At 52.9% G+C, this 20,214-nt stretch overlaps 2 protein-coding genes across 5 annotated transcripts in view; one reads left to right on the top strand and one right to left on the bottom strand.

Annotated features, from left to right (window-relative positions):
• Positions 1 to 1,177: 1,177 nt before the first annotated feature.
• Positions 1,178 to 17,337, bottom strand: LCMT1 (leucine carboxyl methyltransferase 1). Of its 3 annotated transcripts, none has more exons than XM_058815729.1 (11): positions 17,230 to 17,337; positions 16,162 to 16,253; positions 15,513 to 15,634; positions 13,529 to 13,605; positions 12,772 to 12,833; positions 7,794 to 7,896; positions 6,344 to 6,464; positions 5,594 to 5,695; positions 4,851 to 4,942; positions 3,597 to 3,694; positions 1,178 to 1,950 (listed from the first exon to the last, which is right to left on the bottom strand). In XM_058815729.1, exons 1-11 carry the CDS (start codon positions 17,304 to 17,306, stop codon positions 1,928 to 1,930), a joined length of 969 nt encoding a protein of 322 aa, XP_058671712.1. In that variant the 5' UTR covers positions 17,307 to 17,337; the 3' UTR covers positions 1,178 to 1,927. The 3 variants fall into 3 exon arrangements, with proteins under 3 accessions (XP_058671712.1, XP_058671714.1, XP_058671713.1); XM_058815731.1 differs by lacking the exon at positions 17,230 to 17,337 and adding an exon at positions 16,981 to 17,205; XM_058815730.1 differs by lacking the exon at positions 17,230 to 17,337 and adding an exon at positions 16,792 to 16,961.
• Positions 17,338 to 17,768: 431 nt separating this feature from the next.
• ARHGAP17 (Rho GTPase activating protein 17) overlaps positions 17,769 to 20,214 on the top strand; it is a 40,391-nt gene continuing 37,945 nt past the window's right edge. For both annotated transcript variants that reach the window (XM_058815720.1, XM_058815718.1), the window contains exon 1: positions 17,769 to 17,899. In XM_058815720.1, the coding sequence (XP_058671703.1) occupies positions 17,847 to 17,899 (53 nt within the window). In that variant the 5' untranslated portion in view covers positions 17,769 to 17,846. The remainder of the gene's footprint in view (positions 17,900 to 20,214) is intronic.

Below are 20,214 nucleotides of genomic sequence, written 5' to 3'. Positions count from 1 at the left end.
CGTGCAGGGGTCACACAGCCCTGGCAGCAGCAGCAGGAGGCAGAGAACTGGAGCCTCTCCTGCCTGGAAAAGCTCCTGAGCCTGCAGCTTCCCAGCAGAGCAGCACCCGCACACCCAAACAGCCCCGGGGAGAGCTGAGGGGTTTATGGACCTGTTTGTCAGCACAGCCCTGAGCAGGGGCTGCCCGCCCTGTCCCCCCCAGCTGCCAGGGACCGAGGGTGCTCCTTGGTGCTGCTGAGCCCTGGGGCACACGGTGACCCCACTGCAGCACAGGACAGGCTCTGTGAGCTTTGGCAGCAGTGAGTGACTCCCCTTCTCCCAGCTGGGTGCTGAGGGGACAGCAGGCTCCAGCAGGGCAGGGCACCCCAGTGCCTCCCACCCCAGGGATGCTGCAGGGCTGCAAATCACACAGGCACCCAAAATAGAGCTGAGGAGCTCCAGATCTGCCTCACGCTAGCAGAGACATTATTCCCCAACACAAAGGGATGAAATCATGACAAGAGACACAAAAGACTGATGGAGCCAGGACATCCCTGCAGTGAGCTGTGCTCCAAGCCTGTGAGATGAAAAGCAGCAGCTCAGGGGGTGTTCCCAGGGGAAGCAGCTCCAGGAACAATGTGGATGTTCCAGGGCAGGTACACCCAGCTTGGCTCCCACTCACTGAGATGCTGCAGGAGGCTCAGGGAACACGGTCCCAAAGGGGCCTGGCCAAAGCTAACTGATAGTAGAGATGGGATTTCGTGCAACTCTGAACTCCTCGCTGAATTGCAGGAAAGGGCAGGACAGGGCTGGTGCCTCTGGGCATCAGTGACTGCCCAGGAAGGTCCTGCAGGGCAGAGGGGATGTGGGGCTGTGCTGGGCTTTGGGTTCATTTTTAATCCCTGAAGGAAAGGTCATCTCACAGCATCCCAGAATGGTTTGGGCTGGAAGGAATCCTAAAGCCCATCCAGTGCCACCCCTGCCATGGCAGGGACACCTCCCACTGTCCCAGGTGCTCCAGCCCTGTCCAGCCCGGCCTGGGCACTGCCAGGGATGCAGGGGCAGCCACAGCTGTGCCAGGGCCTGCCAGCAACTGCTTTAGAAAACACTCCTGGTGAGAGGAAAAATGTCACTAAAGCAGAGAGAAACCGGTCATTTCTAGCAAGGAAAACAGGAGGCAAATTATAAATACTAAACATTTATTATTTTTCTCATAGGAAGGTTGCAAGATTCAATTTCAAACAACAGGACAAGGGTTTTCATTGCTGTTGGGATTTTGTTTTGCTTCTTGTAAGGGGAGAGAGAGAAGGAGGAACTGGGGTAGAGATACTACCAGGAGCAGTGCAAACTGAGATTCATTTCTTCCTTCAGCATGCCAGTGCTGACACCACGGGCTAAGCCCTTCCCAGTTAAACCAATCTCTTTTCCAGTTTCTTGTACATCCCTGAACACAGTCAGGGCCCTCCTTGCCCTCCACCCTTCCCCTGGCAGCAGTGAGAGCCCTGCAGGGCAGTGCAGCCAACACTTCATCCAACGGGACCTGAACAGAACAGATGCACAGAATTCCCTCCTGCTCAGCCACCCCCAGCTCCCTGCCACAAGCACGTGTTACACAGCCACAAACACACACAGAGGCAAATCAAAGAACCCAAGAACACTTGACTTTCAGTGTGAAACTAAGGAAGGCAAGCTTGGAACAGGAGTTACCGACACCTTGTGCGAGTCCACCGTTGAACAGCTGGGAACGGGAGCACGTCCTGCCCACAGAAATGCTCCTTGGATGCAATGTTCAGTGTTCAGTGTTCCTTGGATGCACCTGGAGCTCCAGCCCGTCCCCAGCAGCAGCACCAGGAGTGTGCCAGGCTCAGCCCGGGGCTGGCACGTGCAAACCCATCCTGTGCATGTCCATCCTGAGCCCTGAGCCCCCAGGGCCCCCTCCCTGCTGCCCTCAGAAGTCAATGTTTGCCAGACCTGTGTGAAAACAAAGAGGGGTTTGGGGCAAGAAAGGAGGGTTTATTCCTACCCTCACTGCACCACGGTCCCTCACACACAGCAGGAGGGATGCTTGCAGAGTTATTTCATTTTTTAAACTGAAACATAAAGCATTTGGTGTGGGGAAAGCAGGAAAGGCTGGGCTGTACTTTTAAAGCCTTTTTTGATTGTGATGCAGCAATTAATTTGATGAAGCCAATTTGCAGGAGCAGTGGAATTATTCATGGCAGAAGGAACAACACAATGTTCAGGAACCTCAGGGTCTGAGGAAGACAAGGCAGAGGAAAGTACCATCATGAGGGCAGTAAATTCCCCCAGGATAAAAAAGCCGTGCTTTGGATTAAGGCACGCCTATGCCATGTCCACTGGACACTTGGTTATCACCTCTGAGATCTCTTTGTAACTGCTGAGAGAGCTCAACCCCAAACTGTCCTTTCACTAATCCCAGCACAGAACAATGCTGAGACCCCCCAAAACTGCCCAAAACTGCTAGGAACAGGTGAACTTTTGGGCCTTGGCTCCTCTAGAACAGGCTGTGTGCTGCAGTCACCACTTTGAGCCTGAAGAGATCCAATGCAGAACATGGGTTTGGAGCTCACAGCTCTGGAGGATTCAGGAGAGCAGCAGCACGAGCAGCAGCTCTGTCACAGCAGCAGCAGCAGGGTGTTGAAGAGCTCCTTTTACCAGTTTGTATTTGAAGATCTCCCTTTAGCAGCTCTGTCAGAGGCTGTGCTGCCCAGCCAGGCTGCAGAGACCAAATCCATTCCCATTTGCAGAGGAACAGAATAAATCTATCTCAATAAATAAAATCTGCTCGTGGGTACTCGGTCAGGAGCAGGGAAAGGGCAGGGAGGATGAAGGGGAGAAATGACACAAGAGTTTTCCTGGAAAGACTGAAATCCCTGAAATTGCAGCCAGAAAGAGACAAAGTGACTGCACAGAGCTGTCTTTCTAATCTGGACAAATAGAGGCTGTGGCCATCCCTGCTTCCGGCAAGCAACAATTCCCCTCATTTTATCATTTCTTGAGCAGCAGCAACACCCAAATGCTACAGAAAACCTAAATCAAGTCTCTCTCTTTGACAGAAATCCCAGCCTAGGAGAGACAGAATTTTCAGAACAAAAGGAACAGGTAGAAGAGATCATTTCAGAGGGAATGCTCTTCCCCAAGGAGAAAGCAGTGTGGAAAACTTCAGTGTCAGATGGCTGCAAATGGGGACAGTGCAGAGAAGCCTGGGATAAGTAATACAAATTTATTTTTGTGTTGTCAGGACACTGTGCCTTCATATACCGTGTGCCCATATGGCACTTCCCATGCATGGGATTTGTAAACCTTTCAATTAGCACTGATGGGATAAAGCAGGCAGTTATTTAAAGGAACCCATACGGCATCTTCTGGGGGAAAAACTCCAGCTCCCTGCACTGGACAGGCTTCTCTTGGATGCCCAGAAAGCCCCAAAGGCTGTGGAGGAGCAGTGCCCAGCTGGGAGCAGCTCCCAGCCCAGGGAGGAGCAGCAGAGCCCTGGATCAGGGGGATTTGGGGTACACCTGGTGAAACATCCCAGCCCAGCCCTCCCTCAGGACATCCCCATGGCAGGAGCACCCCCAGGGGCTGCAGGACTTTACCCAGGTTGCTGCTGTCCTTGGAAGCCCAGCAGATGCAGTAGTGCTGCATCAGCTGCTCAAACAGCTCCTTTTCATCCAGGAATTCAAGGGCTTCTATTCTGCAGGAATAAAACAAAGGTCGGGATTTGAGCTGGATTCTCAGCAGAGTTGTTACTGAATTGTTCACTCCATGGGAGTGAGAACTGTGGCCAGAAAGGCAGTCGCCTCTCCAGGGAATGGTTACAGGCATTGTCCGTGATGCCACCCCACCAATGTGTGGAACAAGTGACCCACAGGGTGCCTCCAGCTCCTCATCCCTGGCATTCCCTGTTCCAGGACCCATCTGGGTAACTCCTGACCAATACCAGGGCTCCTGCTGAGGCTCTCAGGGGCAAAAGTTCCTCAGTGCACTCCCAGGTGTGAGGAGCTGCAGAGGAGCACTCTGGGAAAGACTTTTCTAAAGAAAGAGCACTTGCCTCAGTGATTCTGGAGGACAGAGTTTACATAACCCTATTTCCTGGCATGTGGAACAAGTGCAAGGAGCTGAGCAGATCCAGGGTAGCCAAAAATGCTGCAGAGAAAGCACGAGCTCTGTGTCTGCACCAGTGCCATATGGTCCCACCACACAGCCCTGTTCCTATTTAAACCACCTCTGATTTCCACTCTCACCTGTTCAGTTCCAGGCTCTGAGAAACCCCCACAGGTGAATATTCTGACCAAGGTAACTTGTTCAGCTAATTTCATCTATTAATGACTCACAGCAATTCACATTATATCCCTAAGAAGTTGGTCCTTAAAATTTCCCACTGTTTAGCATTTAATGCAGGAATATGAACAAAATCCAGGCAGAGTAGTGACTGTTAAACAGCCTTTAGTCCCTGTTCTGAGTTCTGCAGACCCAGCAGTCTCCCCCTCATGATTCCAACGTGTTGTGGTCTAACCCCAGCCAAAATCTTCACCAGGAACATCCTGGGGACTGCAAAAACTCAACACAGCATTTCTGTGGCATCTCCCATCTGCAAATCTCTGTCAGGAGATGCCTCCTGTCACACCCAAAGAAGCCATCACTGTCCCAGCCTGCTCCTGGCAGCGTTCACCCTCTGGATCATCAGTCCAGGCACGTGCAGAGCCTTAGGCTCAGGAGGGCCGTGTGGTTGTGTTCCCCTGGGCAGCACCTGGGGCAGCCTCATGTTCCACCAGGGGATCCCATGTGCATGGGAAGGACCTTGGAAATGGCACCTGAGGATGACTTTGGGGTCTCTCCCCCAGTGGTACCTTCTGACATCAGCCTGTGGCAGGAAGCTGTACACCTTCATCATATCCACGGCATGGGCATTGTCCCAGCCACTCCCCAGCAGCCGTTCCCTCTGCAAAACAAAGGGCAGCACAGCTCTCACAGGCTCTAGGGCAAGCACAGGGCACAGCTTCTCCCCCTGAGGGTCTCACTGAGCTGACTGAGCTGGCCTTTAAGAGCTCCCAGACTCCTCACTGAGTGTGTGCTGTGATCTCTGCAAGGGCAGCCAGGGGTTTGTGCAAGCACTGACACTCAGCCAGCAAAGAGAAGCTCTGGGTGACCCAACTGTGGCCTGCCAGGGCCTGAGGGAGCCAACAAGAAACAGGGAGAGAGACTGTTTACAAGGGATGGAAGGACAGGACACCGAATGGCTCCCACTGCCAGAGGGCACGGCTGGATGGGATATTGGGAATTGGGAATTGTTCTTTGTGAGGTGGAGAGGCCCTGCACAGGGTGCCCAGAGCAGCTGTGGCAGTGCCCAAGGCCAGGCTGGACAGGGCTTGGGGCACCTTGGGACAGTGGGAGGTGTCCCTGCCATGGCAGGGGTGGCACTGGATGGGCTCCACAGTCCCTTCCAAACCAATCCATTCCAGATTACATGGTAACGTGGCCAGCAAAGGGCTCGGTGCCTGTCTCCCCTGCCCTGGTCCCTGCTGAGCCCCCAGGGCACACTCAGAACTCCCAGCCAGGTGAGAAAGCCCAGTGCCAGCCCTGTGCCCCTCACCTGGGAGTCCAGGGAGCTGCAGAGCTCCACCCCAGCCAGGTTGCAGTGCCGGCGCTGCAGGTTCTCGATCATGATCTGCCCGAAGCGATCCCTCATGTTCACCTGGGGACACAAGGACACAGCAAAGCCTGCTAAACCCTGGCACTGCCTGGGTCACAAAATGCCAGCCCACAGCAGCTCCCAGTGCCCAGGAGCAGCCCAGTGCCACGGGGACAGTGCCCCCGCCCCAGGGACACCGGGGCTGGCAGCACAGCTGCCTCTACCTCAGCTCTCCAGCACTCACTGACAGCTTGGAAGATGCTGTCACTAACTCCTGCAGCCACCTAGTTCCCCTGAGGCAGTGTTTTACTTCCACAGGAGAACCAGAGTTCAGGCTGATGTGATTTTTGCTCCACTTTGCCAAAGAACACAGAGGTAATTATGTAATGTTATACAGCCAGAGCCAGCACTCAGCGTCGGTTCTTTTTGCTCTGCTTTAGCTAAATCAATATTCTATGTTTTTTTCCACATATGGATTAAGTCTCAATTATTTTGCTTCAACATACTTCAGAAATTGTCTTTCAGAATAGCTGTATTTTCCCTACAATGAGCTAACCAAGCTACAAGTTAAAACACATTACTCCAGAAATTCAGCAGAAACTGCTGTTCCTACAAAAGGACAGGGCCCACTCTCATTCCCCAACAACTCCCACCTACGAGAGCAATTTTAGTGACAACAATGCAGGTCTAAAAATGCCCCTCTGGTTTTACCTGCTCATAATTGATAACCATGGCCACGGGGAAGGTGCTTGCTGCCCACTTGAGCAGGCTGGCAGACTGCTGGGGGGTCATGTAAACCAGCACACACTCGGCCACCAGCAGCGTTGGCAAACTGTAAAACAAAACCACAGCAGAACATGATTTCCAGCACAGGAACAAGAAAAATCTGCTGAGGATTGAGAGCAAGCAAGTCACTCCATGTCTGCACAATTTCCTGAAAGAGCTCCATCTTTTATGAACTAGACACTGAAGACTGAATGGAATCTCTTCATCACATTGACTCAAACTGGGCTCTCTGGCAGCTGTGCATTAATGAACCACAGAGACTCCTGTGAACCAGAGATTTTAGGGATCAATCTCCCCAAAAGTCAGCCCTGAGCACAGAACAGTGTGTATTCTCTAAGTCCTCTCTGACAGCAAGAACTATGTGTGTTAAAATTCCCTTTGCAGGACAACTGTGCCCTGCACACACAGCTCCCACTCTTGCAGAGATCAGTGAAATCAGGCATTAATTACAAACAGGAAAAAAAAGTTTTCTCTTTAAAAGAAGTTCTAGGAAGAATTTTAATTAGACAAATTTGTTCAGTATCTGTAAAACAATCTTCACATATTATTATCTAACAAAATGTAATCCATAGTTTGCACGTTGCCTCTTCCCCCTCCATCCACAAAAGAACAAAAATAGACATCTACACAAGTGATTTTCTTCACAATTATTGAGTTTGCTTTTAATTGCTGGAATGAAAGGGGGGAAAAAAAGTCACTAGAAGCAGGAGAAATTCCACAAGGAGCAGCAATGTAGGCAAGCAAGGCAACATTTCAGAGGATGGAAGTGTAAAGAATTAAATGGCAATTTGATGCATTCTGCTTCCCCATATGCTCTCTCCCACCCAGCCAGATCTCTGCTATTTATATTGCTTCCATTTGAAAGGTCTGTCCATCATCCACTCAAAAACTCAACTCCTGCCCCCCCAAAGCCTCGTGTTCAACAAGAGAACCCCAGAGGAGCTTTGGGATTCAGATCCCAAGGACGCTGCTGCAGCCCCACCAAAACATTTAGGAAACAACAGGGGTTTGAGAGGAGGCCACAGGAAAGAATTACAGAGCTGAAACTCAGAAATCACAGAATGCTGGGATGGTTTGGGTTGGGAGGGATCACAGAGACCAGCCAGTGCCACCCCTGCCATGGCAGGGACACTGCCACTGTCCCAGCTCCCAGCCAGTCCAGCCTGGCCCAGGGCTTCCACAAGCCCCCATTGGAAAAAACCCACCAAAAGCCAATGAAACCCCAGTGATCTTACTGTGTATCCCAGCTGTAAAAAAACCCCATTGTAAAAAAACCCACAAAAAGCCAATGAAACCCCAGTGATCTTACTGTGTATCCCAGCTGTAAAAAACTCCATTGTAAAAAAAGCCACCAAAAGCCAATGAAACCCCTTACTGTGTATCCAAGCTGTGTTTCCTCAGCTTCTCCTCCAGGTCTGAGGAGGAACGGAGGTCTGCCCCTACTATGGAATATCGACTGGAGTCCAGGCTGTGGGAATCTGCAAGCAAATGTGAGAGACCAACGTTACCAGTGAGGGATGTGCAGTTATCAATCAAAAACACTGCCCAGGAGCACAGGGAGCCCAAGTTTGCTGTGTTACACCCAACTGTGAGCAGCAAACTCTTCCTTTCAAGCCATGAATTCCCCTCCTGGCTGTGTTCTCCATCACCAGCAGACCCTGCAGGAGCCTGCTCTGCCTCTGCAGCCACGCTGAAGCAGAGAGGTTAGCCCAGCTGTTACCATGGTTTCCAGCAATGCAGAGAGAAGAAAAATGGCAAGATTAAAGGCAGGGTTTGTGTTTGGTTTGGGGAGTCTTCTTAGACTGCCCAACGTATGTACATAGGAACTACATAAAAGTACATCCATTTCTGAAGAGCTAAGCTAAGTGGCAATATTTCAAATATTAACAACAGATATAGCTAGAGAAAATAACTGCATATGTAGTTATGTAATAAATATGGGGAGCAGCCAGAGACTTGGGGCCAAGAAGAAGTTATCATTTAGCCTTTTGGTATGATTTAGTGGTGGCATTTAAGGAAAGAGTCAAATTACAGAGGGTATTCTGTTGTTGTTGATATTCCCCAGGGATACAACAGGACCCTGTGGGTGCTCCCCAGCACGAAGGAGGGACAAATCCCAGAGGAGCCCCTGCCATGCTGGCACAGCTGGGAGGGAGCAGCAGAGCCTCCTGCCATCAGTGACTCTGACACCCAGCAGCAATGAGCACCCAGGGGAGCCCAGTGCCCACAGGAGGCACTTCCCAAGTGCTCCATCAAACCCAGCCAGAGCCAAGCCCTGCACAACACTGGGATGGCTCTGGAGGGACTCCAGGCCTCCCTGGGCAGCCCCTTCCAGTGCCTGGCCACCCTTTCCATGGAGAAATTCCTCCTGATGTCCAACCTGAGCCTCCCCTGGCACAGCCTGAGGGAGCAGAGAAGTGGCTGAAGGGGCAGGATGAAAGGGGTTTCCATTCATGAACAAAACAACTGGGGACAAGTGTGGGGTTCCCAATTACCCCAACACACAGTGACCAAACATCCCAGAGGATCACCTCTGGTTTTCAAGTGACCAGCTCTCCGGAAGTGGCACGAGCAAGGGAAATAGCTGCCATTCCAGCAGCACTTGGGAGCAGATCCAGGAACCAGAAACAGTTCAGAAAGAGAGTTACAAGGGAAGAAAAGAGAAAAAAAACTTGTGCGGCATGTTGAATGATTCAACATTTTGAGTCAAGGCTTTTTCCATGTGCATGTTCTGTAATAGCTTTACTACTTCCCACACCCTTCTATTTAAGTGATTACATCAAGGCCATGATAATGGCATCAAAAAAAGCCACCCAAAAACCCCACCACACACAGGGAAGTGTTTAAATAGGGACTGGTTTCTGTCCATGGATACGGCACCGCGAGCGTCAGCCACCACAATTAGTAGGGAATTAATGCCAGCTCCCTGTCCGGCTTCGGAGGCTGGGTCACACAAACACCTCAATAAAGAACAGAAATAAAAGCCAGAAATAAACCACAAAACTTTTTAAGTGATCTGGGAGAGAAGGAGCACAAACACTCCAAGGTGGAAGTAAATGTTCCTTGCTCACAGCTCACTGATTTGAGCATTTTTATCACAAAATCTGAATTGGTTTGGGTTGGAAGGGACCATAGAGACATCCAGTGCCACCCCTGCCATGGCAGGGACACCTTCCACTGTGCCAGGCTGCTCCAGCCTGGCCCTGGACACTGCCAGGGATCCAGGGGCAGCCACACTTCTCTGGGCACCTGTGCCAGGGCTCCCACCCTCCCATGGAAGGATTTCTCCTCAGCATCTCACCTGAATTTCCCCGTGTTCAGGCTGATCATCCTTGACTAGGCAGACTTCAGCTGCTCCATCACCTCTCCCTTAGGGAGCAAACACACACTGAGTGCAGGGCAGTGACAGCTGGGACAGCTGGACCTGCCACTGTCCCCAGCCTGGGGGCCACAATCCATGCACAAACACCCCAAAACCGGCTGGGACACGGTCTGGCACCAACTCCTACCTCCCTGCAGAGCTGGGGTTCCTGGGGCTGTGCTGGGCAGGGCAGGGCAGGGCTGGGATGTCCCTGGGGGTCCCTCCCCACTCAGGGGTTCTGTCAGTATGAAGCGAGCAGTGTGCTGCCTCAGGCTGAGCAGCCTTGCTGCAAATGGATTTCACAATTCCTGCCCATGCACAGGGCAGCTGGAAAAGGAAAAACCAGCTCCAGCTTGGCAGCACAGTCACATGCTCCCCACTGATTTCCTCTGAGGAACAAGAGTTTGTTTTACCTGAATTGATTCTGTGTGTGTGTGTTCAAACCCCTCTGCTCATCCCTACTGCAGTGCTGTGACTCAGGCCAGTGCCCTAGTGCTGGCACAGCCAGTGACATTTGGGGCTTAAACCACTGCAAATCCCACTCCAGGCACTGATTCCTACCAGGCACCAGCACCAAAACCTGGTGTTTTTAGTGAGGTGGTTATGTTGGGTTTAGTGAGGTTGTCTGGCTGGGTTTAGTGAGGTTGTTTGGTTGGGTGCTCTCCTCTAGAGCTGCCCTGGGCTCTGTGTGATGCTCACCCTCACCCTGTACAAAGATTCTCTCTGTTCTTGGCTGAATGAAGGTTTGAGAAACACCAAACTCAGATTTAATTGGAGAACTACAAGGGAGGAGATGGGGAAGGGGGAAAAGATGAGCCCTCCTTCCCACCTACCCCAGCCAGGGCACAGGTCCAGCTCTCCAGGGATGACCAACAGAGAATGCTCTGCCCTGGGCACACACTGTGTGGTTACTGTCCATGGTTCTGGACACAGGAACAGCACAAGTGGTTCAGATTTCACAAGCACTGAACAAGACAAGCCTGTAGTAACTGAGTAGTAGCAGGAGCTGCTTACAGCTGCCTTTTGACCTGAGCACGCTGAATCTTTCCTTCCAGCTGTGTCAGACCTGCTGCTGTGCAGAGGGAGGCCCCAGGCCCTCCCTGCTGCCCTGACCCAGCTGTGGGGCAGCCCTGCAGCCTCCAGGCACACCAAGCTCTGCCTCTGCCACAACCCAGCTTCCCCTCTCTCACTCCCTCCTCACCTTAGTGCAACAATCTCCTGGAGCTTTTCCAAGAGGCAGCATGCAGGATATATTGACTCCAGTGATTTCATTGGGATGTTCATGCTCAGGTACCTGTGCAGCTCTCCAGAGCAGCAGCCCCTGCAGCCTGCTCTGCCCAGCCCCAGCTTCATCCACAGCCCAGCAGGCACTGCCACACTCTCAGCTTGTCCTGGAAATCTAGGGCCAGCCCTGCACGTCCCCTGACACCCACACTGGCCACAAGAACCTCTGGGGATGGAGGGAAGCTGAAAGAGCCAGCACAACTCAAACCAGGATTCAAACAGCCTAAACAAACCATTCCTGGTGTGCAGAGCCAGCAGTGTGACTGAGGTGGGGAGGCAGATATAGGGACAGGATTCCAAAATCCTGAGCAATTCCCCCCCTGGCAATGCTGCTCCCTGTGCCAGTGGTAACCCCACAATACTGCAGGTCTAACACCATACCAGGTCAGACCAGAGGTCTCCCCAGGATGATCCCAGCCCTCCAGAGGCCAGCAGCAGCTCCCAAGGGAAAAGTCAAAGAGAGGGAACATCATCTAACACTGGCACCTAAGTTGTTTTCCAGCTTTTTCTCAAAAGTACTTAGAATTGTTTTGTATTTCTGGACCATTATTGAGCTCATGCTTTCATCCATCTATTTATTCTAATACCCAGATCCTGCAGGAAGGCAGCAATAATCATTTACATGTGAGGCACAAACTGTTTTCCCCCCCATGTGCATCACTTTCTATTAATCCACATTGAAATCATCATCAAGTCACTAATTTCACAAGATACTTCTGCAGTTCTTTACCACTCTTCAGAGTTTGGATTTGCCAACAAGCTGCCACTTACTAATCACTATTTTCCCATTTTTTTCTTAGTGTTGAACAACAACATACCCTCAAGCACAGATCTCCCTCTCCTCCAGAACAAAAATGAACAGCATATGCTCGCCCTCCATCCCAGCTCCTCATCCATATGAGAGCCATTCCCTCCCCACCACCACTGTGCCATTTCTCTGGCACAGGACAGTCGGTGCAGCTCAGCACCTGCACTGAGAACATGAACTCAGTAGAACCCAGGCAATTTTCCACAGGTAAAAAGGTTTTCAGGTGCAGTCCTGACACAAAATTACAATTATAGAATGACTTGGGTTAGAGATCACCCAGTGCCACCCCTGCCATGGCAGGGACACCTCCCACTGTCCCAGGGTGCCCCAAGCCCTGGCCAGGGATGGACACTCCAGGGATGGGAGCCCACAAACCTCTGATCCCTAATGTGGGTACAAACCAAGAGACTACAGCATCTCACACCACCTGAAATCATTATCCTTTTAACACTAAAATGTATCAAACAGCACTGGCTCATGGGCCTGGACTGTGCAGGCTGTGTTTCTGCTGTGAAAACTCTGCTAAATGTAAAGATTTGTGCTCTTAATGAGACAGAAAGCAGATAAACACTCAACAGATATTTTAATCCAGTATCCATGCCTCTCTGTAGCACTTCTTCCTTTCCTGTGACAGAAAAGGAGCTACATATGAGAGAAAAAGAAAAAAACCCAACAACTTTCTGCCAGAATAAAACCACTTAAAGAGAAGACATTTCTAACATGATACAGAACAAATGGGCAGGAGTCTGTAAGAGAAGAAAAAAGCCTCTTTTCCCTCCCAATTCTCTGTCCAAACAGCATTTCAAACATTAAAAGCCTGCCCACATAGCAGAACAAAATGATCAGAAAAGTTTTAAAAGTGCTGCAGTACATCACTGACTGAGTTTGAAGATGACTCACCTATTAGAAGAGAGTCCCCTGAATGGGATTCCATAATTGGTTTTGACAGGGGAGGTTTTGATCTGTGGGAAGAAGGAAGAAGCATCTCAGAGCAGTTAAGCCTGTTGAACAGAGTGCTTACAGCTTTTTTCTTAACATATATATATATATGTGTGTGTGTGTGTCTGTGTGTGTGTGCCAAAAGCAGCTGAGGGAATATCTCTGCCCTCTGCTGGAAAGGAAAACCTTTGCAAGCTGCTGAAGCTGGAGCTGACTGTTACACACAATTTCTTTAATTCTGAGAGAACCTTTCAAGAGAAATCCAGGCACTGTAACAAGCCCTCAATTACCCCCGATGGATTCATTCCAACAGGAACATTCCCAGCTGTTCTGCTTCCAACTGAACAGGCACATCTGGGAATTCAGGGCTGTCCTCCCCAAAGCTTTCAGCCATCCCCTTCTGCAGCCTGGGACAGGGGCTGCAGAGCCTGCCTGCACCATGAGCCTTTATTGTACGTGCAGTCCTGGAATGGTTTGGGAAACAACCTCAGAGCCCACCCAGAGCCAGCCCTGCCATGGCAGGGACACCTCCCACTGTCCCAGGTGCTCCCAGCCCTGTCCAGCCTGGCCCTGGGCACTGCCAGGGATGCAGGATCTGCTCTGGGCACCTGTGCCAGGGCCTGGCCACCCTCACACCCCAGAACATGAAGAGTTTCTCAGCAGAGGTGAAATAATGCCCTGACTGACAGCCAGTCCCCGCAGCTGAACACAGACTTACTTGATATTGTGTATTTTTCTTGCAACGATCATTGGGAAATCCACTTCAAAATATTTCCTAGGGAGGAGATTTTCATCCTGGGAATTGCAGGAAGACACTAGAGTTAGGGACACTCAAGTTTCCCATGCACAGGACAAGACACAAGCAAAATCCTGAACAGTTCTGGTTTGGCTTACAGTGCCATTTGTAACAGTGTCCCACGGCTTAAAACCCAACAAAAACCAGCTGAGAGATGTCAGAATGCCCTCTAAGAGCTAAAGAAATGATTTATCACTTGATGTAATCACAAAAGCATAGGTGAGACGGGAAGGGACCCCTGAGTTCACCCAGTGCAAGCTCTGCCCAGGCAGGGTCACCCAGAGCAGGTGACAGGAACGTGTCCAGGTGGGGCTGGGATGTCACCTGAGAGGAGAGGGACTCTAACCCCAGACACAGATACTGAAACACACCCTGCAGCCTGTTCTGGAGCTGTAGGAGAGCACAGCAGACTGACAGCATTTACCAGGATTTTCAGCACAGGACTGTCAGCACAGCCTTCCAGGGAGGAGCAGGAAGGTTTTGCACAGCCTCACGCAGACAGTGAGCACACTGCAGCTCTCCCCCAGCCCACAGCCAGAGCACAGGCACACCAGCCTGCCTGCACTACAAAAGAGAGGAAAGCCCTTCATTCCACGCTGGCAGGGTTTCCCAGCCTGCTGGAGAGGCTGTGCCAAGCCTGTCCCTTGCAGCAGGGCCTTTGTGATGGATGTGCTGCCCGTGCTGGCTGTCACCCTGCGCCTTTCTGAGATGAGACCAGCACTCAACACTCCAGGAACTCCCTGCTCATTCATTGCACCACAGCTGCTCTCTGCAAGGACACAGAACTGGAGTGACAGGCCCCACTTCAGCTCTGAAAAGCACTGTTACCAAAACAGTATTTGGGCAGAGCTTTTGTAGAAACGCGGGTAAGAGAAAAGCTTCACATCTCAGGGAAAAAAAAAATCAGAATTGTCTCCCTTCCACTGACGGAATACAATAAATTGTGACCAAGCAAAATGCTCCTCAGGCCTCCCTCCAGAACCCAAATTTACCCATGTAAATGCTAGTGGGAAGACAATTCACTCAGAGGTGTGTTCACCCAGAATGACACCATCACACAACACCTGAGTAACTGAATTTCCATGAATTACACACACACAATTTATGGAACAGGCTGCCCAGAGCAGCTGTGGCTGCCCCTGCATCCCTGGCAGTGCCCCAGTCCAGGTTGGACAGGGCTTGGAACAGCCTGGAACAGTGGAAGGTGTCCCTGCCATGGCAGGGGTGGCACTGGATGATTCTCCAGATCCCTTCCAATCTGTGATTCCATTATTTACATAAATAAACTCACAACTGCAATCCCAGGGGACGTGGGGTAAGTGTGGCAGCAGGTCAGGGAGTGTTCCTGCCTCTGCACCCATCCCTGGAGAGCTGCAGGGCCCAGTCCTGCTCCCCATGAAACACAAGGAGCTGCTGGAGAGGGCCCAGCAGAGTCCACAGAGATGATTTGGGGTCTGGAGCATCTCTTTGATGAGGAGAGACTGCAGGAGCTGGGCCTGGTCAGTCTGGAGAAGGGAAGGCTGAGAGGGGATCCCATCAATCCATACAAATCCCTCCCAGGGGTGTCAGAGGATGGTGCCAGACTCTGTTTAGTGACAGCACAAGGAGCAGTGCCCAGAAATTAAAACACAACAAAATCCATGTTAAGATGAGGAAGAACCTCTTTGCAATGAGGGTGGCAGAGCCTGGGACATGTTCCTGTGTCACCTGCTCCAGGTGACCCTGCCTGGCCAGGGGCTGCTCTGGATGATCTCCAGAGGTTCCCTAAAGCCCAGCTATTGTGGGGCTGTGCGGGAGCTGCTGCTGTGCTGCCCTGTGGCACAGAGCCAGCCTGCAGAGCCCAGGGCAGCCCCTCAGGGGTCCCCCAGCCCCTGTCCAGCCAGGCCTCCCCTGCAGCCCCCATTACCTTCAGCCTCCAGAACAGGGTGTCCATGCCAGCCCCGAGGTTGACAATCTGGGAGTTGCATTGTGTCTTCTGCAGGAAAGCCTTGATCAGGTAACTGACCCCGTGCACTCGAGCATAATAACCTGCAGCACACATAGAGCTGGGAGTCACCCCTGGCACACAGCTCTCCAAGGTCAGCACTCAAGCGGGTCCCCAGGCACTCTGCAGGGACAATAATGCCCTCTTCTTAACTACCTAAGGGCTTTCCTTTTTCTTTTTTAATTACAAACAAAGCCCCACGCACTGATAAAACCCAACTCCTTGGGCAAATAGAAGTTTTAGTCAAGTTTCACCTGAAGCAGAGCAGAATAATTCTGCACTTGCAGAGACCCAACTGCCCTGGGTCAAGCCAGCATTTCGGACTGCTTTGAGGAGATCTCTACACAGGGACACACAGAGACAGCAGAAAAGGAAAGAAATAGAGTTGCTTTCAAAAAGCAAAGGAAGAGAGTTTTGACTCACAGATATTTCAAAGATCAGACACAGCATGGATGGAATTAGTGCTGTGGAGAAACCTCCTCTCACTCTCTCACACATTGCCACCCCCAACCCCAGGGTGCAGAGGTGTTGTCAGGACAGGTGAGGTGTCCCCATTCCCCTTCCAACTTGCCTCTGTTGATCTCAGGTGCCTTCCTCTCCTTGGCTTGTCTCACAAAATGCTGGATGTAAGGGTCCTTCCAGTAGCCAACACTCACAGCAAACCTGTGCAGCAGCAGGGAAAAGAGAGAATTATGAAATAAAGCCTCCAAAATTTACCCTAAAAGATACACAGGCTGGAAAGGTCCCTCTGCCCTGGGTGTGCACATGCAGACACGGTTTAAAAATCAGTTCCATGTGTGGAACTATCTGAGTTAAGAATTTATATAAAGTTTAGTTAGAAATTTTAGCTGTTACCCTATTCAACAAGCATCCTTTTAATGGCCTCTCCATTATTGGATGAAATTTTGTGAGCAAAGACTCAAATCTCAAATATTCCCTCCTGGGGGAGCAAGAAGATGAACTGTCTGTCTGCAGCTCCTCAGGCACACAAACCAGGCTTTACTTGTACCTGCTGTATGAGACAAGGCGTTTGCACTGATTCCAGAGCTACCACATCAGTTTACAGTAAAACAGTTCTGTTTAACAGAACTTATGGCTTTTACAAGTGATTCCCCAAGGAAAACTCTCTGCCCAACAAACGCTCTGCTGCTCTAAAGCCCAAAAGGACAGCCCGACCAGGAGAGGGGTTAAATTCACACACCAGGGCAGTGACACCATCCCCTGCCAGGGTCCGTCCCGGCGGGAGCAGGGAGGAGATGGAAAAGCGCCAGGCGGGTCCTTGGCTCAGCTATGGAACACTTCCAGTCACTATCAGCACCGGGAAGCACCGCAGGCCGGCTCGGGACGGGCCCGGCGGGGTTTGGGGCACCGGGGGCGGCTCGGGGCTCACCGCAGGTCCCGGAGCATCCCGCTGCTCCCCGGGGCTTCCCCCGCGCACACACCGGGACCGGCTCCGAGCGTGACCCGGCCGGGCCCTTCGGCCGACGGAGCCGGGGCGCACGCACAGAGCCCGGGCACCGGGACGGGCCCGGACCGCTCCTGCTCTGCTCTCCCGGGAGCCGCCCGAGCCTCGCCCGCGCACTGCCCAGCCCCGCCGCGGGGAACACCGGCCCTGCCCAGCCCGGCCCGGCTCCGGTACCGTTTGCAGACGGACGCGTCCTCGCAGGTGCCCCGCACCGCCTCGTCCGCCTCGTCGGGGCCGGTGGCGGCCGCCATGGAGCGCGCGGGGCCCGGCCGCTGCCACCGCCCCTGCGGCCCGCCCCCCGCCGCCGCTCATTGGGCAGCCCCCGCGGGAGCTCGGCGGCCATTGGTCCGTGCGCTCATGGAAATGCACAGCGCCCAATGAGAGCGCGCGGCATGCAGCGCCTCGACCGGGAAGCGGCGGCCGTAGCGCAAGGCGAACCGGGAGTTGTAGTCCGGCACCGCTCGGCGGAGCAGCGGGGATGCGGGGCTGCGACTCTCCGGTACCGGGCGGCCCTGCCAGGGAGATCGGTCCCACTGCCCCTCGTGAAGCAGCAGCACCCGGCGCCAGCGAGCGAGCGGCGCAGGAAGATCCGCGGCGCTGAGCAGCGGCGCCATCCGGGCTGCGGGCGGGACATCCGGGCCGGGGGCGCCGATCACGCGCGGTGCGGGCGGAGGGCAGGGCCGGAAGCGGCGGGGGCCGGGCCGGGCGGGCGGTGCTGGGGCGGCGGCGGGGCCGGGGGCGGCCGGCGCAGAGCGGCGGGGCCCGGGCAGCCCGGGGCAGCGGCCGCCGCCATGAAGAAGCAGTTCAACCGCATGAAGCAGCTGGCCAACCAGACCGTGGGCAGGTGGGCGGCGGCGCCGAGCCGGGCCGGGCGCGGGGGCTGCGGGGCCGTTCGGGGGAGAGGCTCGGGGGGATTACGGCAGCGGCGGGCCATGGGGGAAGGCTCGGTCCGCCGTGCCGGGCTCTGCCCCGCCCGCCCGGGGTCGCAGCCACGCCGGGGTCCCGGAGCTCCGGGGGCTCTCGGGGGTCCCGAGCCCCTCCCGGCCCCGCGGGGCCATTTGCATCGGGCGCTGCCTGTCTGCGCCCCGGCGGCTTTCGTTTCCTTTCGCTTCCTTTCGTTTCCTCTCTGCCGAGGTGTTCGCCCCGTTTCTGCTTTCTCATCTGAGAGCGCTCCGAGAGTGCCTCCCCAGGAGTTCACTCGCCTTCCCAGGATTTGATTTTATCAAAGCCACCAGGAGCCCTGTGGGTACGATTGCCATCGGGTTCCAGCTGCCCGAGTCCGACTCGGGAGGTTTTTGACCCAAGCGGGCAGTAACAAATCTGTGCCCAGACAGGGAAGTGCCCTGCAGCCGCGGCTGTCCCCGAGCGCAGCATGCAAATGTCACCGCGCTGCTTCTCTGGCAGAAACCAATGCAGAAACTTCCTCCTCTTTTAGCAAAGATTTCATTTGAAAATCAGTTCTTATATTGAGGGTTTAAATTGAAAGTCTGTACTGGTGCTGATAGTGTAAAGTTTTTATCTGAGTTTATGTCTTGGTGGCCTCCTTTCCAAGAACTCCCTCCACGGGTGTTTGTTTTCCTTGGAGCCCACACAGCCCAGGGCAGGTGTGCCAGCTAAAAAGCCCAAGGAGGAGATTTTTAATAGGTTTGTTTTGCTATTAAAGAGGGAACAACTTCCTAACCAGCCTCGTCCTCTCGTTCCCATTTCACGTGAATCAATGGGTGTTTTATGTTGTTGGGGGATTACTGGCATTCCCTGTTTGCGTGTGTCAGCCCCCAGCTCCAAATCCCGGGCGGAATGCGGAGCAATCCGGGCTGTACCGGGCAGGATCAGCGGCCCGGGGCGCACAGGAATGCAGGGCAGCATGGAGCCAGGGTGGGGAGCCTGGCACTGACCTTTGCCCGGGCACTGGGTGTGGTGGCTGGGCAGTTCCTGCCCCACACCTGGCCATGGACTCGGGGTGCCCTGGGCACGCAGGGCTGGGGCAGGCTGGGTTCACTCAAGTGCTGACACCGCTCTCGTTGGTTTTCATTAAAAATTACACTGCTCTCGTTGGTTTTCATTAAAAATTACACCGCTTTCGTTGGTTTTCATTAAAAGCTGCAGAAATGACACCGAGTCATTTGGTTTAACATGTTTGGTATTCATTAATGATGACTATTTTGTATTGCTCACATTTCATGTGCTAGTCAGGCATTCCTGTAGTCACCAGGGCCTTATTTTGTTCCCCAGAGTGAAATCCCCTAGCAGGGAGGGCTTTTAACCGGTTTCACTTCCAGCTATCAGGGCTGAGGCTTTCAGGTTTGGTTTGAGGGCTCATGAAGACATGACAGACATCCAGCAGGATCCTGCAGGCAGTAGGATGTGTTCTGTTGGGTTGTATTATGTTCTGTTGAGTTGTGTTATGTTCTGCTGAGCTGGAGAACTCATTTGTTGTTTTTTTACACTGGGATGGGATGAGGGGATCAGGAGGATCCCTGTGGGTGTGTGAATGCCTGCAGAGGTGGTGGCTCAGTGTTCCAGGGCCCTGCAGGGAAGGAGCTGCTGCTGGGAGCAATTTGGGATCTGTGTGAGGGGTCCATCCCCTGGATCCCTGCCTGGCTGCTGCAGCTCCTGGTGCTGTGTTTGGAAGGGCTGTCCCCTCCTGCCCTGCTTCCAGGGCTGCCATCCCAGGCCTTGGACCCCAAATATCACACCTGGCATCGGGGAAATAACACCTGAATATGGGAAATAAGAAAGGATGGGCAAGAGCTCCATCAAAGCTGAGGAATGGCATTGATGAGAAGGCTGTGAGTCCACAGATGGAATTATATGGAGTTATGAAATACGTGTAGGAAACTAATTAAAGAGGGGATTAGCTCAGTGGAACAGGATTCCACAATAATTAATAGATGTGTTAAATATTTTGCAGCAATTATCTCATGGATGTTCTTGGCTGCCTTAAGTGTTCAATCTGCTGCTGAGGACTTTATATTTCGTATATTGGACAGATTTGTTGTCAGTGCTGCCGAAGGGAGCAGCACAAGCCCTGGGAAACCTAAGAAGTGAAATATCAGAGCTTGGGCAGGGTGGCTGAGACACAGCCTGGCCCTGGAGGTGGCACCACAAGGTGATCTCAGGGCAGGCTTGGCTGGAGGGGTGGACTGGGAGTCCTGGTGT

Source organism: Ammospiza caudacuta, chromosome 17, assembly GCF_027887145.1.
Source record: "Ammospiza caudacuta isolate bAmmCau1 chromosome 17, bAmmCau1.pri, whole genome shotgun sequence".
NCBI lineage: Eukaryota > Metazoa > Chordata > Aves > Passeriformes > Passerellidae > Ammospiza > Ammospiza caudacuta.
The sequence above is the reverse complement of the archived record's forward strand: the minus strand, read 5'-3'. Positions and strand labels throughout refer to the sequence as shown.

What these genes read in the sequence shown, in the direction of transcription:
- LCMT1 (XM_058815729.1), bottom strand. Translation starts at nt 17,306, where the DNA reads ATGGCGGCCGCCACCGGCCCCGACGAGGCGGACGAGGCGGTGCGGGGC. An exon ending in GGCACCTGAGATCAACAGAG is followed by an intron (nt 15,635 to 16,161) that starts GCAAGTTGGAAG and finishes TGTGTGCTGCAG; the next exon opens with GTTATTATGCTCGAGTGCAC. An exon ending in TGGTTATCAATTATGAGCAG is followed by an intron (nt 5,696 to 6,343) that starts GTAAAACCAGAG and finishes TTGTGTCCCCAG; the next exon opens with GTGAACATGAGGGATCGCTT.